Source organism: Lepisosteus oculatus, chromosome 2 (assembly GCF_040954835.1).
Source record: "Lepisosteus oculatus isolate fLepOcu1 chromosome 2, fLepOcu1.hap2, whole genome shotgun sequence".
In the NCBI taxonomy this organism is placed as follows: domain Eukaryota; kingdom Metazoa; phylum Chordata; class Actinopteri; order Semionotiformes; family Lepisosteidae; genus Lepisosteus; species Lepisosteus oculatus.
This window is the reverse complement of record NC_090697.1, coordinates 15,156,559-15,174,251: the sequence shown is the minus strand read 5'-3', so window position 1 is coordinate 15,174,251 and position 17,693 is coordinate 15,156,559. Positions and strand designations below refer to the sequence as shown.

General features: G+C 37.6%; 1 protein-coding gene across 5 annotated transcripts in view; it reads right to left on the bottom strand.

The window, feature by feature from the left end:
* LOC102691657 (peroxidasin homolog) overlaps window positions 1-17,693 on the bottom strand; it is an 89,212-nt gene that overhangs the window by 53,553 nt on the left and 17,966 nt on the right. For all 5 annotated transcript variants that reach the window (XR_011191419.1, XM_015358114.2, XM_069197439.1 and 2 more), the window contains exon 2: window positions 2,878-2,949. Coding sequence is in view for 4 of the 5 variants with exons in the window: in XM_015358114.2 (XP_015213600.1) it covers window positions 2,878-2,949 (72 nt within the window). In the remaining variant the exon portion in view is untranslated. The remainder of the gene's footprint in view (window positions 1-2,877; window positions 2,950-17,693) is intronic.

Sequence of the window (17,693 nt, the reverse complement as noted above, 5' to 3'; positions counted from 1 at the left end):
ATAATGTCTACTAGTACACTATTTAATTTTATGTAGTTACAAAATACTTCGGTATAGAATGAAATATGTTAATCTTATGATGAAAAAGCAGGAAAAATAAAGAAACCACATTGAATTAAACGACCTGTTCTTTTGCAGTTTGGATACTGACAGCTTTTTTTATTAATCATATTCAGGAACATTTGTACTATTCTCATAATCTCGTAGAGATTAAGGTTGTTAAAATAGAACCTGTTTCATCAGAAGGATAAAACAGAAGTCCATATTTGAAATGTAAAATTGTCGAGCACTAATTTGAAGATGTCAACTATAAATAAAGAAATAATTATTTGAATTTGTTTCAACTCAGAGGTCTTCCCTGCTATCATGGCTTTTCTTTTTCACAAGGGGTGTTTGTAAAGTATCCAGATGCCTTTTCTCAACTTGGAGTATACAGTATGTGGCTGATGTTAGCTTATAAAAGACAGGTGAGGGACATAAGAATTCAAGCACATGGTTTTACTTTTCAATGTGGGCCCCATGTTCCACAATTCATTGTCTCCATCTTGAAACAAGGAGTGCCACGTTGGTCTGATAGCTTCATGTTAGCATGAAGAGAAGCCATTGGTTGCCACTAGTTTAGGTCATACTGTATACTGTAAGCTATTTTCAATATTCAATCCCAAAACATTCTTCCTGCACACCCATTGCAGAACACCCACAAAACTGAACATTTTCAAGGCTTGTTTGTCTCTTTTTAAACCTGTCTACCAACATGTCAGCCCGAAAGGCTGAATTGCTGCCTCATTTGTAACGTTCTTATACATTTTCTGCTAATTATTCCTGCTAATCACCTGGAATCCTTTGGTGACTGCTCAAAGCCTTTTCACCATTGTTTGAAGGAGGATGTAGTTCCCAAACCACTATCAATTCCCCTTTAACCACTAGTAATTCCCAACTCACTACCCAACATAAAAGTTAGATGGGGAAACTTTTTTAAATTATTGTGAGAGTAATTACATGTGTTTTTTATTCTCTGATCATAGTCAAGTACTGTTTAACATACTGTAGGAATACAGTTGTATACTATTTGTATTTTACACAAATCTGTAGTTTGCACAAATCTTTCACTCATCAAGTTACTCTTGTACACTGAAATGTAGGCATTAATTAAAGTGAAATATATTCAAATTATGTTGCATCCTATCTGGAGATAGTCTTCATCCTCCAAAGCATATTGTTTATAATGAATAAGATGTGCTGTTATTCTGAGAATAATTTAAAAATAAATAATTAACATGGAGGCCTAAATGTTTCTCTTACGGCTTATTGTCATCTTCAGATAAAGGTTTCCGTGTAACAGATGGGAACTACTACTTCTACAAAAACAACAAAATGGCTGTTTCAGTCAAGGAATATATGATATTGAACAATTCACTTCATCATTATCATTTAAGCAGTGCTTGCAAGATATATATGGCTTTATAGCTTTAATTTTCTGAAAAAAACAACAACTTGGCAATTAAATGATGGGTTAATAAGCTATAATAATAACTTTTGGCTAAATTGTGTGAGCTGGATCATTACATTTACCATCTTTCCACTCAGATGATCTAAAAAAAGCAGCTTTTCTTTAACTGCAGACCTTCAAGTCAACCTGAGAAAAATACCTTTACAAATGGTCATCCAAGCAAAGGGGGAAACATACTAATTTCTAGGTGTGCTCTGACCTACATTTCTGAAACCATGAAGACATGGCTGACACATAAGGCAACCATTTCTTGCCATCTTTTTAAGTTGCTAAAGACACATATGAAACGTTTGACAAATGAAGCAAAACTGCTTTCATTTAATGTTATTCCCACTTATCCATTATGAGATGGCTTCTTGTCCTGAGGCAACACAAGAGTTTATTCCAAAAAAAGAAATCCCAAGGTGGGACTTAAAGTGCATGACTGCTCTGGCTCTTGATGGGACACCAGTCCATTGCAGGGCCACAGACTAAAGGTAGATTGAGAAGTGCTAATCGAACCTAGGCTGCACATCTTTTGTGTGGGTTGAGGAAACCTAAGCACCCAGGAAGAACCCATGCAAACTACACATTCCAGCATGGAATCAAACCCATGATCAAAGAACTATGAGGCAGCAGGATAAACTGCTGCCATGAAATCTTAATCTTATTTTAACTTCTATATATAAATTACTTGTAGTAGTTCAGGTGGGTAGCTGCGTCAGCATGTGTAGGCTGCAAAGGAACAAGTAATATGTTTATTCCATGCTGAAAAAAAGAAGAAAGAAAACACGTTTCAGCCGTGGAGCCTTCTTCAGGCTTCCTCACACCTGAAGAGGGCTCCACTGTCGAAACGTTGTTTTCTTTCTTCTTTTTTTCAGCATGGAATAAACCTATTACTTGTTCCATAAATTACTTGTACGATATTATACATCAAAACACATTAAAGCCCAAAATTCCCAGCACCCAGTACATACTGTCCAAAATGTGATCCCATCTTGTCAGTTTCCTTTCTAATAGTGTTTAGCAAAATGGTAACTATACATTTATATATTATATAATTTAACTATACATCAATAAAAAGGAATTCTTAAAAGAAGGAGCCATGCTACAATATATGAAAACACAGTCCTAACGTACCTCTTTGCCAACTTTTTTAAACAGGGATCAATTATACAAAATAACAGGTTCAAGTGAAAACAGAACCAAAGGATGACAAGTATTTGTCTAAAATGTGTGTGTTTAGAGTCATATATAGCTCAAGAAAATTAAATTTAGAATATATTTTTAATACATAAACAGGAAAACTAATGAAATTTGAAATTCAATTTATTATCCACAAACAGCCTTACCATACCACGTGTCAAATGTGCAACAGGAATACTTACAGTGTGTTGAGATTTTTAAGACGCCTGAAAGAGCCTGGTTGAATCTCCTTTATTTTGTTAAATCTCAAGTCCCTGTAAAGCAAAAACAAAAACAGCCTTAGTTTGATGTGAAAGAAAGACAAATATTTTTTATGCATTAATGAGTAAACCCACTTGGTAAAATCTTTGCAATCTGTTTTTAAAAAGAAATTAATTCAAATAACACCAAACATAGTTTCATGTACAAATCTGAATACTGTACATTTTGCTCCTTGTAACCACTGCATCTCTCCTGCTTTCTCACATTTTCCTGAATATCACTGCACTTAATAACTGTGATAATTTGTGCTTTATGTTCATTTTTCTAATAGAATAATATGCAGTACGGTATTCATTTTCCACCACATTAGTTTGTGACTTGGCATATTTATGTTGATTTGCATGGTCTAATAGGTATATCCATGGTATATACAGTATATGGTACTGAGAGCCTGTTCCCAGTATACACTGTGCCATGAGGGGCAGAGTCCTCAAAACATTTTTTCCTTGAGAAACAAAATTAATTAAAACAAAATTATTTTCTTTGAGGTGTCCTTCGGTTCCTGGACAGTTCGACCTCCCTGAAATGGCCGACTGGAGGCACCGACCTCACAATGGTGGACACCAGCATTCACTGGAGCAGGGATCAGCTGTGTGGTCTGCCAGAGTACATTTAAACAGAGCACTAAACCAATAAGAGAGAATACATACAAGGAAGGCACAGTGAACCAGAAGCATAAAGAGTGTCTACGGGTAAGAGGCTGAAGAGAGAATCTGTACTGCAGTCAGGAAGAAAGCATTGAAACTGAAATTAACTGTTGAGTTGAGGTATGAGCCGTTGTGATGGAATACAAGTCATTTTGCTGTAAAAGAAGTTGCTGTACTGGGATAGATGCTGTTACTGTAAATAAAGTTTACTTTGGACTACAGAGTTGTGACAGTGCTGGGTTTAGAACCTGCGCCCCTGTTGTAAACCGCCCCATGTGGTATCACAGCACGTTTGGTATTATTGCAGAGAGTTCAGAAACAAGATGAGATGTGCGTTTTAAAAATACACAAGTCTGTGTTAGTGTCATGGTTGGTACTAGCATTTTTACATAACCCTTTGAACAAAAGCTTTATTCACAACAGTGTTCTCAAACCCTCAGGGTCACAGGTGCAGTGCCTATAATTACAACTCACTCTGAATATGTATTTGAGTAGAACAAAGGTTTCATTCTCACAAAGTTCATAATGAAGGCTCCGATATATTTTCCCACAATAAACACATTAAAAGACACCTTTATCTTTTAAGGATTTGGTGAGTAAGATAAATTGACTTATGAGCAGATTTTTTTTCATTACATATAAACCACAAATGACCATACTAAAAGTAAATTGAGATACACATAGGTAAAGAAATCTCACTTAATCTATAAAAAAAAATATGACTGCAAATGTGTAAAAATAGCATTTTTTTAATAATGCATATCACAGCTGGAAATTGTTTCTTCTACCTTCAGTTTATTCTCCTGCAAGTTAATCAATGGTAACTCCCACCGTGCAAAACAATGTACGTTAAATAAAAATGCCAACATATTAATGTTATTAGCTAGTCTAACCATTTGTACTCTGGTTGCTAGGTTACAGCTGGAACAACTTCCCAAACACAAAACTGAAGATTCTGGCATTCTACCTCATCTAATTTTATATTAAATTTAAATCATATGCTTTCCCAGTTACGTTATTGGGAGCTAACCACTCGGTTAAAAACTCGGTATGCAAATAATACTGAAACACATTTAACAAAGCCTCATAGCATTTTGAATATCTATCATTTAGTTTTATTTATAACAAAGAAGCATTTCAAAGTACCTCATTCATTTTCATACAAACTTTGGAATCCAAGACTCAAGAATTTCCTGTTTTCTAGGAAAGAAATGTTCTGCCATACTACACCCAATTTTAAGTTTTAATGCTTCAAGAAGGACACTTTTAAAACTGATATAACAAAGCAGAACCTTTTTATGTCAAACACAGGAAATAATGTAACTGATGTTACCACAACCACTTGATATATTATACTCAGGTATTGTATAAACGTCAGTACTTCTAAATATTTAATGAAAAACGTTTATTGTAGAAACCTTCATTATGATTATACAATCATTTCTTGGTTTCTATTATCTTGTTAAAAAACAACTAAAGAATAATTTCTCAGTAAGGTCCCTTAGTCAAGTATTGAGTTTCAGGCAAACATTCCACCATGAACACCAAGGAGTTTTGAAAACTCAGGAATAAAGGTACAGTATATAAAGGCACAAATAAAGAAAAAGGATTAAAACATTTCAAAGAACCTTTATATTTCATTGCTTATGATGAAGTTAATCATTAGGAAGTGGATGGAACCAAAGAAATAGCCTAAATAAGGCTGTCCCTCCAAACTGAGCAATCAGGTAAAGAAGAAAATGGTGATGCCAAGAGGGACTTTGAGAGAGTTACAGAGTGCAGTGGCTGAGATGAGAGAAAAGATCCATGGGTCAACAATATCCCGATCACTCCACAAACGGGGAGATTTATGAAATTGAAAAAATCAAACAAATACTGCATCCAGTTGGAACAAAGCACACAAGTAATACTGAAACAAAACATGTGACGAAAGGTCGTGTGGCCAACAAGACAAAAACATGGAAGTTTTTGGTCTAAATGTAAAGTATTACATCTGACATAAATCCAACATCACTCAGTCAGCATCATTCCTACTGTGGAGCATTGGTTTGGCAGCACTGGATTATTGTCCTGCTTCTGGGAAGCTTGTCAAGAACGTAGACAGAGCAAATCTAAGAATAAAAACCTATTTCAGACATGAAATTTGGATGAAACTCCATCTTTTACCAGGACATTGATTGAAAACCACAAGGCCAAGGTTACACTGGAGTGGCAAAAGAATAAGAAAGCAAATGCCCTTGAGTAGCACAAAATCCTGACTTGAAAATCTGTAGAAAGACTTGAAAACTACCATCCATAAGTGATCACTGAGCAATGAGAGAACCTGAGCTAATCTGCCAAGAAGTATGGGTAAACTTTCTACCAAACTGGTGTGCAAAGTTGGAAAACACTTATCCAATAAGATTTTTAGCTTTGATTACTACCAAAAGGTGCTTCTATAGATAACTTCCATACTGAGTGTAAAGTATGGGTCTGGATACTTAATCAATATATTTAATTTTTTATCTTAAATGTTGCTGACATTTCCTGTAACTTATCTTCAAGGGTCTTCAATCTCAGCTTTCAGGTTTGGAATCAAATATTAAGTTAAAAAGTGTATGAATTACAGTATTTTGTCATTTTATAAAAAGAAGCACCATAGGAAGTGTCTCTGAATACATTTTCAATGCACTGTAAAACAGTTCAGTATTTCTTTAATCATGTTATTAGATCTCTGTGATTTCACTAGGGAGAACACTTGAATGGACTTTTGAAAAGTTACTTTTCTGACAAACGTCAAAATTTCACAGCGGTGAAATGTAGCAGCTTTTCCATTTCATGAAACCATGTCAAGGCATGTTTGTCTATGTTTTACTCAAAGTACTTCTTCTGAAATTGGAAGGTGATCTGAAGCTGCTGGAATTTTTCCACTGCAGACAGGAGGCAGACAACAGCCGCATGTTTAAGGAAGCTGCAGAAGAAATGTAACGTAATCCTCACAGTATTCCAGTTTGGCAAGCTAGGGCATGGTCCCTTCTACAGAGCAGTTCCTATAATGCTAAAGAAGCATGTACATATTTGTAATATAAAGGCTTCACCCCAACCAGGTTACCTTGCTCTCAGCCGCGCCACCTTCCTGGCAAACACACACACACCTTCATGGCCCTTTCCCAGTCACTTCACTGACAAACAACCAACGGCCTCCCCTGCTCCCTCAATCTGTCACTTGCCCCTTTCCCAGCAGCACAAAAAAGGAAGCCGCCCATCAGGCTACTTTCTGCAAGATGAGGACAGCCCTCTTCTGACATGCTGCTTTGCTTTCCACGAGTTTCTGAAGTCACAAAAGTGAGTTTAGACAGGCCATTTAAAAAGGCCAGCCCACAGATGCAGCTCATAGAGACCAATTACCTGCAGCTGTGCCCTCCCAAACAAACACTGGCTAATGGCCTGTCAAAATATTTTATATTTAATGTTGGGATGAAGCGTTCAACATTTATCTGCAGTGCAACTGTTTTTCTGTCACAGTACATTCACCCAACAAGCTCCCACATTACAGAATCATTCCAGGGATTATTATATTGCATTAAGGTTGAGTCAATCCTGAAGAAAGGTCCAACCCATGATCTCATACACATGGTGTGTATATTGGGGCAGGGATTATTAAAACTCCAGTAAAAGGCTACATAAACTAGAATTTAACTGTTTATGTTGAAAGCATCTGGTACATGACAGGCATTTCTGCATTTCTGTAAAAGGAATAACACCAAAAATAACAGCTACACATGGAAAGATGTCTTTAAACAAATAAGTACAACTGAAGACACAGAGCAAATGCTTCATTTCAGTTGTGCATTAGCAGTCACCACTATTCTAAACCAATCAATTGTATAGCAAATTGTAAACTAGAATTTCTAAGTGATAATGTGAGAACAAAGCAGGGACATTTCATGTCAAATAAATCATGTCACAGTTTCGGTCCTTAATATTTTTATTTATTCTTTATTTTGTGAAGTGGAAGGCATAGATCAAGTGAGGAACAAAGACACCTTTAAATTTGTGATGAAGAAGGCCTTTCACGTGTTCAAATTATTATATCTATTACTTTATCCATCAGATCCTCACCAAAAATCAGTTTTTTAAAACTCGTGTCCCACAGTGGGATTCATGACTTTTGATGTGTTATCCTGAAGCCCTTTTGTGGGGTCATTAAATCAGAGAACTATGCAGACAAAATATGCTGAATTTTTTTTTTTATCTTTTCCACTCTAGAAAGAATGAATACTTCACTCAGCAATTACTAACTGGATAATTTATTAATTTTAAGGTTGCATTGTACACAAAAAACTACAATAGTGGTGTTTATTTTGGATGTTCTCTACAGGGGTTTTCCTGGCTATCAACAGAGAAAAACATCTGGCTGCAGACATTCTAATTTTAAAAACCTCCATCCTTCCAAAGAAGAGACATTTCAAGGCTACTACTTACCCCAGCAAAAGAGCTGCATTTTGGCTAACAATTAATATCTTAGCTTAAATATTGTTTCATGCTTGACCTCCACCACACAAAATATTAGCAAAATAAAGATTTTGAGCCACAATGACTGTCAAGGCCAGCCTTGTAATGAACAGAAGAGTAGTAGAGACCCTATGCGTAGCGGCAAACACAGAGGTTTGTACTAGGCTCAGGGGTCAGGCGATGTCGGGGATGAGGCCAATGTCCTCAGGACACGGACGTGGGATGATCTGATGCTAGGCCTCACGACATCCGTACCCTAATGCTAAGCAAGGAACACTGGAGTCACAGGGACTTAATAAGAAAACGGAAACAAGACACACCAGAAGGACATGAATAAGCACACAGAACTAGGAACAGGAATGAAGTGCAGCGCACTCTAGGGGTAGGATGTCAGATGAGATAGTATCACACATAGAATAAGATGCACAGCACAGGGGGGAGGAAATAATAATAATAATAATAATAATAATAATAATAATAATAATAATAATAATAATAATAATAATAATAATAATTGCTTACACTTATATAGCACTTTTCTGGACACTCCACTCAAAGCACTTAACATGTAATGGGGACTCCCCTCCACCACCACCAATGTGTAGCATCCACCTGGATGATGCGACGGCAGCCATAGTGCACCAGAACGCTCACCACACATCAGCTATCGGTGGGGAGGAGAGCAGAGTAATGAAGCCAATTCATAGAAAAACCTAATTTAGGAAACTGCTGGGAGTCCACGGCTAAAAGCTACCCCCTCCTCCAGGGTTAAACAAGAAACTTTATTAACATGTGGTAGAGGGAGCTGGTAAAGTCTCTTCTGGACCGTGACAATGATCCACAGACTATGATATCCTTTAGAGAAAATACAGACCTTCTGTTGGACGTTTACCATGAAATGTTTTTAGGGATATTAGAACATGCAAATGTTTACAAACAGGAAGCCATTCAGCCCACCAGTTTGTCTGGTCATAGGTAAGTGATCCGACAACCTCATTCTGACATTTCTTAAGAGAAGGTTAGACAACAAGACTAAAGAGTAAGAGCACAAGCACATAGAAGCTGGTAGCCACAGTAATTTCTCAGTCACTGGAAGAACAGCATTGGAATGCAGAGAGCAATTACTGTAATAACATAACATTTCTTTATGTACTACACATACATTTAGCTTTCTAAACTCATTTGTAATACATTATTGAAAATAAATTTGGATATTACTACCCAACATAACCTGCCTCTCAGTGGATAAGATTTCAGTAATAACAAGCATTATAATGTGCCAGTTTTGTTCATATCACAAAACTGGAGGACTATGTTGGGTAACACAACCGACCATACTGAAAAACGTTTGAATAAAAATCTCATTAATTCATGTCATTACTATATGCAAAGTGTGAAATATTCAAAATGATAATCATATATGACGGCTGGCTTTATCCCACCTTGTGCCTGTTGTTTGTTGGGACAGGCACTGGCTTCCTCTTGACCATCTATTGGACAAAGTGGTTAGAAAACGGACAGATGGATGGACTCGTTACTTAAGTCCTCCTCTAGCCACAGGTTCATTTTCATGTGAAGTGCAGCCCCATGCTCCCTACATGAATGTGGAGCATATCCTCTGAAGTTTCAGTGTAACACCTTTTACATACAGCAAATATTATGTACTACACAAATGTTAAGCAACTTCAGCAGCAAGTTGTTCAACATTTACGGGGGATGGGGATGATGATACAGAGGTTGTAGTATAGTTCTCCAGCTGAGAGATCAAAACCCCTGAAAATTGTTTTCATGCACTCCAAATGTGTATTCAACATTGTAGAGATGACAGATCTGTTACTCCTGATTTGTAGGATACACTATAACATAACATCACTTAATTAGCCCAATACAACTTCCTACATTAGGAATTCGTCTTTTCGCATACCCCAGCTTGCTCTCCATAGGTGTCACAAGCTGTTGTTAAATTAGGAATTTTCACTTAACTGCCATACTATTCAAACAAAATTAGTTCTAATATCTTTGGGGTTGGAAGCATGAATACTCAAGTGTGATGCCACTGGATCACAAAAGACTTACAAATTCATGGAATGGATTGAGTATTTTTCAAATAGTACTGTTCTCTGTATTTCATTCTTTTCTTTTATGTTTTTTTCTTCTTTGATATGCTTGCTCAGCTCTGTCGGTTGCTTTATGGCTGATTTGATTGGCCATTTAATGTGTGATCAGAATAAGGCTCTAAGGGTCAACAGTTAATGAAAGTACAACTGACAAAGGCAAATCTTCCTGAAACATTCACCTAAATGCTGCAATAATACTGCAAAACAAGTTTTGCACCACGTTGTTTAAACACCCATATGTGCCAATAATAATTAAGAAAAGTAACACAAAAGTAAGGTTATTCCACGAAAAAAAGAATGGGCAATACATAGGACCAAACCTACATACTGTATCAGCAGAGTGAAACAAAAAAAAATACTAAAGGTTTTTCAAAACTAAGAAAAACTAAAAGACATACAGTGTTGCTGTAGGAGGATCTGCTTTCTCTAGATCTTCAAAGATCTATGCTTAGATGCATACATCCAACACCATAAGCCACACAACCGACAACTGCCTCAATTAGCTTGGAGTTCAGTCTCCAAGGTGCTTAATTTTCACATTGGGTTTAGTTAAAACGGAGAATTTAATATTCTGTACTTACTCACCAACTTTAGTGACACTGCAGACACATGAACACTTTCCATAATTATTTTAGAATGTGACGATGCAATTTTCCTATATTTGTTTTTTATGGCATTTCTGTTTGTAAACGTTTTCCAATTGTCACAAGAAAGAGATTTAACAATACACAGATGTAGAGGGAGATGTTGCTGTCATCCTCTTGATCAGTTATAGCTGATCCTCACCTCACCTCTTCCCTCACTTTTCAGTAGACCTGATCTCTGGCACTAAAGCCTTAAAGATCTGAAGCCCTGAAGACAGACCGAACCGCATTCTTCTTTATCTTGCCTTTGTCATGATAATAATAATAATAATAATAATAATAATTGCTTACACTTATATAGTGCTTTTCTGGACACTCCACTCAAAGCGCTTTACACCACCACCAATGTGCAGCCCCACCTAGATGATGCGACGGCAGCCATAGTGCGCCAGAACGCTCACCACACATCAGCTATCAGTGGGGAGGAGAGCAGAGTAATGAAGCCAATTCATAGAGGGGGATTGTTAGGAGGCCATGATTGATAAAGGCCAATGGGAAATTTGGCCAGGATGCCAGGGTTACACCCCTACTCTTTTCGAGAAACGCCCTGGGATTTTTAATGACCACAGAGAGTCAGGACCTCGGTTTTACGTCTCATCCGAAGGACGGCGCCTGTTTACAGTATAGTGTCCCCATCACTATACTGGGGCATTAGGACCCACATGAGCCGCAGGGTGAGCGCCCCCTGCTGGCCCCACTAACACCTCTTCCAGCAGCAACCTTAGTTTTTCCCAGGAGGTCTCCTATCCAGGTACCGACCAGGCTCACACCTGCTGAGCCTCAGTGGGTTACCAGTTGTGAGTTGCAGGGTGATATGGCTACTGGCTGCATGATGAAGCCCTGTTGTCCATAAAGAACCACTGGTTAATAAGGTAAGGTCATTGTGGGGTTTGGCTTGAAGTTAGATTATTGGTTCATGTTTTGTCCCTTGCCAGGCACAGGAGGCTGTTGCACTACTACACACTATCAAACAAATTACAGAACATATGAGACTCCTTTCTTGCCCTGACCAGCACAGTCACAGCAGACATTAGTAGTCAAACAGTTGTTGAACCAAGCCTGTGGGTTGATAGCACACTTCTGTATCCTGGTACTCGTGGATGGAATGTGTGACTCTACGTGCCATGAAACTGTAGGAAATAACCTGTCTCTCTAGATCTTCCATTCTGGGGACGTTGCCCAAGTATATCCTATTCCAAAGCCCAGCCCAAATTTACAGAGAAAGTATTTTCCTTGAAAGTATGCTTGTCTGGATGAGGAAAATAACTTTCCATGAAAGTTTGACAGAAAAATGCATAGATTATAGGATTTAGCCTGGATGTTAAACAAGGGACTTCACAGCCCAAACATCTTATTAAACAGTACAGTATCTAAATACATAATATGTCATGCTTGTTATTCTATGTACATTTCTGATCATGTGATCCCTTTAAAACTACTAGGAGCTGATTTGTTTTGATAGCTAAAAAAAAAATCACTCATTATGGTTGGTTCATCTTAAGTTCATATCTTGACTGAACTGCTGATTGATTCTCCTTTATGGGTAGATGGCTGACAGCTGACACTGATTGTTTATTCCTAAACCTGCGTGTCTTACATTACATTACATTTCTTACATTTCATTCTTCCAATAATCTAATTAAGCACCCCTGGGTCTCGGAGCTTTTGACATGTACAAGAGTTCTGCTGACATATATCAGCATTAAATATCCAAAACTTTTATGCTTCCAAATAAAACTGCACCATTTAAAATCTTAATGATTTGGAAAAGTATTTAAAAGCAGGGGGCTTTACATACTTTTATTAATAACATTTATTTTAAATAGTGCCTTCCTACGGCATGTCTCAAGGCACTGTACACTACATCAAACAAAAGACTGGTTTATACAAATTAAAACCGTAAACTAGATAATTAAAAGTTTTTTTATAAAATGACCTTTAAGACAGGATTTGAAAGTGTTCTCTGATTTTTAAAATATCAGATATGCAATCTGAGATTCTTCTGCAGCTAGGAGCATCAGAACAAAAAGAATGGTCTCCCAGAACCTTGTACTGGGAACCAACAAATGGCCGAAGAGCATAAATGAATTGTAGGTTTCTACTGGGTTGGTAGTTCACTGTAGAATACAGGCAATCAGCAGTATTTTGAACTTCAATCTGAAATCTGTAGGCAGCCAGTGCAAGGGAGCTAAAAGAGGTAATGTACACTCAACCATTTTACATTTGATTAAAATACAAGCAGCCAAGCTGCAAAATGCCCATAACTTACAGTAAGAACACATGTGGATACACCAACAAGTACTGCCTTACAATAATCAAGGCTAGAAAAAAACAGGCCGGGTTACACAAGACTCAACTTGTGTAAATTTCACTTTCAGTACAAAGCTCCCGGGGGTCCCATAATAAAGTGTTCCAGTTTACGTTACATAAAGAGCAAGTAGCACGGTAAGTTCCTACCGCAGATGAATACAAGAGAGCATATTGTACCTGTATAAGTATATTGTGGTCACCATCAAAATTCAACAAGGCTCCTTTTTACACTGCCGTCCTGCTTTGCTTTCACACGTGTGTGTCAGCCTCTGCACATTATCTCATTGTTTTGCACCAAAAATTGTGGGTAGCCTGTATTGAAATCACGCCAGAGAAGCACTCAAGTAATTTTATTATTTACTTTGTATTTTATTTTATTTTGTCCTCAAATTGCTTAACAGTAGAGTTTAGGGTAATTCAATGTAGAGTATAATATGTATACATGTGTGAAAGATAATTCTCAGCAATATTTAAATTAGTTTGTTTTTATGCATATTCTTCTAATGAAAGGGTTTAAAACGCTACAAAACCCTGAAGTTCTTTTAATTGATCTTTATTTCATTTTGTACCGTCTTTATAGAGTTTTCTTTCTCTACCTCATTGACTGCTAGGTGTTTGTGCATTCTCTCTCTTGGTCTCTACCCCCTGTGTGACAAACACACACATTAAAGAACAAGAAACACTGTCTGCAATTCTAGTCTCCTCTCCCTCCTTCTTCAGTTTCCGAGGTAGTTAGGGAAAATAAGGGAGGGTCGCTGCAATATAGTGAATGGCAATGTGTTCACACAATGGCAAGGAAAGGGTATCTTCTGACTTGAGTATAATTTGGGTTACATAAAGACTTATGGAACAGAACCCTTACATATCCCTGATAGTTGGTGTATATAAAAGTAAGAAATTGTTTCTAGGTATGGATTAGGTACTGAAATTACATACTGGTTGTCAAGAAAAAAGTATTTTGAATAAACACAGCATTTATTCCTGATGTGAAAAAAATCATATACACTAGTAAACAAAAGAAAAACAAAAACTGTATGTAAAATAGGACAGGATCGATACAGAACTAGAGGAGATTTAATGGCAAGAGTTTAAAGAGTTTATTTGTGAAACAGATCTGTTTCAACCAAAGAGAAATTAAAGGCTAAAATTCAAAGTCCCAAAAGGCATAATACACCAATTTGATATACAAAGATGATGGCAAAAAGAACAGCATGCAGTTAAAGAAATGGAGATCAATAAATTGTGGGTACAATTTATAAATTGATTTAGGAAATTCAGCATTAATTCTAATTTTCTTTTCAGTAATACAACAACAAAAGAATGGTAAAAGATTAATTGTCTTTCAGTTAAAAAAATTAAAATAGCATTATATTGTATATGATCAGATAAAATATTAGAAATACTGAAGATAAATCTTCACACTCTAGTGGTATTCTACCAATGCTACGTAGGGATTCAAGAGATGTTATTCATAGACTAACACTCCTCAACATTGAATGGGAAATTGCTCATGTAGCACTCATCCATAAAGAAAAGAAATAAACCAAGTAATTACAGACCAATACGTTTTGCTTATGTTGATCTTTACATGTAAAATTAGAGGATCATCTGTATGGCAGTAGGAGTCTAGGGTATAATCAACATGGTTTTAGAAAATAGGTCTTGCTTAAGTAACTTGTCAGAATTCTTTGAACAAGAAATAGCAGTGTTAACTGAATGCAGAGGACATACGTCGTATTTACATTTTGAGTAGGCTTTTGATAAAGCTTCTCAAAGATGATTGCAGGTTGTAGGTATTCAAGATACAGCCTTTGTTTAGACAGAGTGCTCCCACCTCCTCTTCACTCCAGCTTTTGTTCTCCTATGATACTTCAGCTGCTGACTTCCCTCTCTTTCTCACACTCAAAGAAGGCTCCACAGCCAAAACATTGTGTCTCTTTTCTTCTCTTTCCAGCATGGAATAAACCTTTACTTGTTCCTTTGCAGCCTACGCATGCTGACGCAGCTACTGTACCTGCTTGAACTACTAATTCGAGGATGGTACAAGCAGGAAACAGAAATGATGAAATATCAAATGGGAAACACTAGGCTTGAAAAAGTTACCTATGAAAAAGAAGGAGATGCTTATTTTAACCACTTCCATCATTATTAACCTTTTGTTGCGTCTGCCGCTCTGGTGGGAGGGAAATGTGGGCCCAAGTCAGGGGAGGAAGTGAAGCACAAGGCAGACGGTGCAGTAGGCAGGTGTACTGGAGGCCAGGTGGGAGTGGAACAGGAGCAAGAGCTTAACAGGAAAAGCACACACAGTCACAGCAGAGCTGCATGCGTCTAGGAATGAGGGAATGATGATGAGGGCACTGGGCAGAGTGCCGTTGGAGCTGACTGGAAGGGCTGAGGCTGGAAAGCGCATGAAGGGTACTGGTGTGCAGTCAAGCTGCACCTCTCCAGTTGGAGATGATGCCGGTGGGAGTCAAAACCAGAAAAGGCAGATGAGACACCGCCCAACACCCCAGGGGCTATCCATGAGTAAAGACCGAGCAGGTCTGGGTCTAGCAGAGATTCTGTAAATATTCTGAAAATATTCCAAGCCATGGGGGAGATCCAATCACAAGGTTGGGACACGTTGGGTCTGGATTCCAATCAGGCACTAGAAATGGTAGAAAGGGAAAAGCGTAGAGGCCAGGGAACCAGAACAGGGGAATACAGGAACACAAGAATGAAAAAAAGGAGCAGAATCAGAACAAAGCACGTATCCTTACTAGAGTCCCACGTGCAGTAAGACCTGGCCTTAAACAGCATGGGGTCCAGTCACACCTCCACTCTCCTTTCAACACAGATTACCATGGTAATGTCAGTCTGCCCATGGTGCTGGAGCCGGGGTGGACATGACACCTTTTAGAATCGATGCGTCAACACCTAACAAGAGTTACCTCATTCTCTTATATTTAAGGATCTGCATGCCACTGTTAAAGTCACTAACAGCTCAACTTACATTGTGATTAATTAAAATGAGATCATTAATTTCATGCATAGTGCTTATTATGATGAATCTTGTCCTTGGTTTTCCTTACTAAGTTGCCGAGTTCTCCAGTCCTGGACTCATACTTTGGTATTTTGAGCAGCACATAAGTCAGAGTGTTTAGCTGGTCTGTTCTCAGAGTAGTGACAGTGTCACTTTCTTCAGTTAAATTTCACAAGCAAGGACTTCCAACATTTCACGGCAGAGACCCTGTGATCTCTTTCAGTAACTTCAAATGTGTACCGGAGATCCGCAACCTTCGAAGTCCAGAAGTCTTAGCACTGTATTTCAATGAGCTGCATTTTGAAATCCATAACTCCCATTGTGTGTCTCTGTGTTATTCTTGTACGATGTCACTTACACACAAAATGTTTTCTTGTTTTATCAGAAAGGAAAACATCAGGCCAAAATGCTGAAAATGTGACTTAAAAATTTTGATGCAATCTCTTGCATTTAGTTTACAATCTCAGCAACACTAATGGTACAATACTTCAATATTTCGTCACCCAGTTTGGGGTAGTTTTGACCTTTCTCTGACAAAAAGATCTTGATTGCATCAAGACAGTCCACTAAACATGCCAAAACCTTCCCTCAGCTTACCCAAAGTACAGTGCAATGAAGCAGAATGTCCTCATAAACACTGTCCAACTACTTGTACAGAATTTGTGAAACTACCTCTTTGTCAAGCCAGAATGAGTAACAAGAAAATCTTCACTACTGTTGTCATCTAATTATTGAAACCAGAATTAGAAATCTAGGCACAAAGATTTCCTTGATAAATAATGCCAAGAAAACGTACTGTTGGGTGAACCGCAATGATCTTTATAATTCCATTCCTTTTTCTGATCATAGCAGGGCCACAGTCAGTTGTCACAGAAAACCCTTCCTCAGAATGATATGCAAATGTCTTTGCTACAGTATGTATTCCCTGTTGCTGTTTTTTGCACGCGTTTAAGGCAGTGTGGCTGTCCTCAAACTCCATCTGAATAGTCATAGTCATTTATATCCATATACTCTTTAAGTACAACACTAATGAGTTCAAAGTCCTTTATTCTGGAGAGGATTATGTATTTATTGCGCAAACCACTGACATAAATATCCAAACAGCTGAGTAAAGTCTCTTTTATACTGTATATTCCTCATCTGTAAACAGATTCCTATGTTTTGCAACAACACACTGTATAATTCTGTAGCTCTCCTCTGTGACTTGATTTGTACTTGAACATTAGTCACTGAAGACACCAGTTTGCTTTACGTTCCTCACTTTGATCCATTTGATTGACTCTGCATCATCTGTCCTGTCCTTGAAGACTTTCGTGCGACAAACATCTCACAGCATAGTGAAAAAACAGCATGGTCTTTATGTTAAACAAACCCTATTTTTCTTTTGAAGAGAGCTCAAACGAGCAAACATCTACTTAGCTTTCTAAGGAACTACCATTTCTGTATGTCTGAAATGTTTAATCCTCCACGTGATCAGTGGCATCGAGGGCTTATCTGAAAATC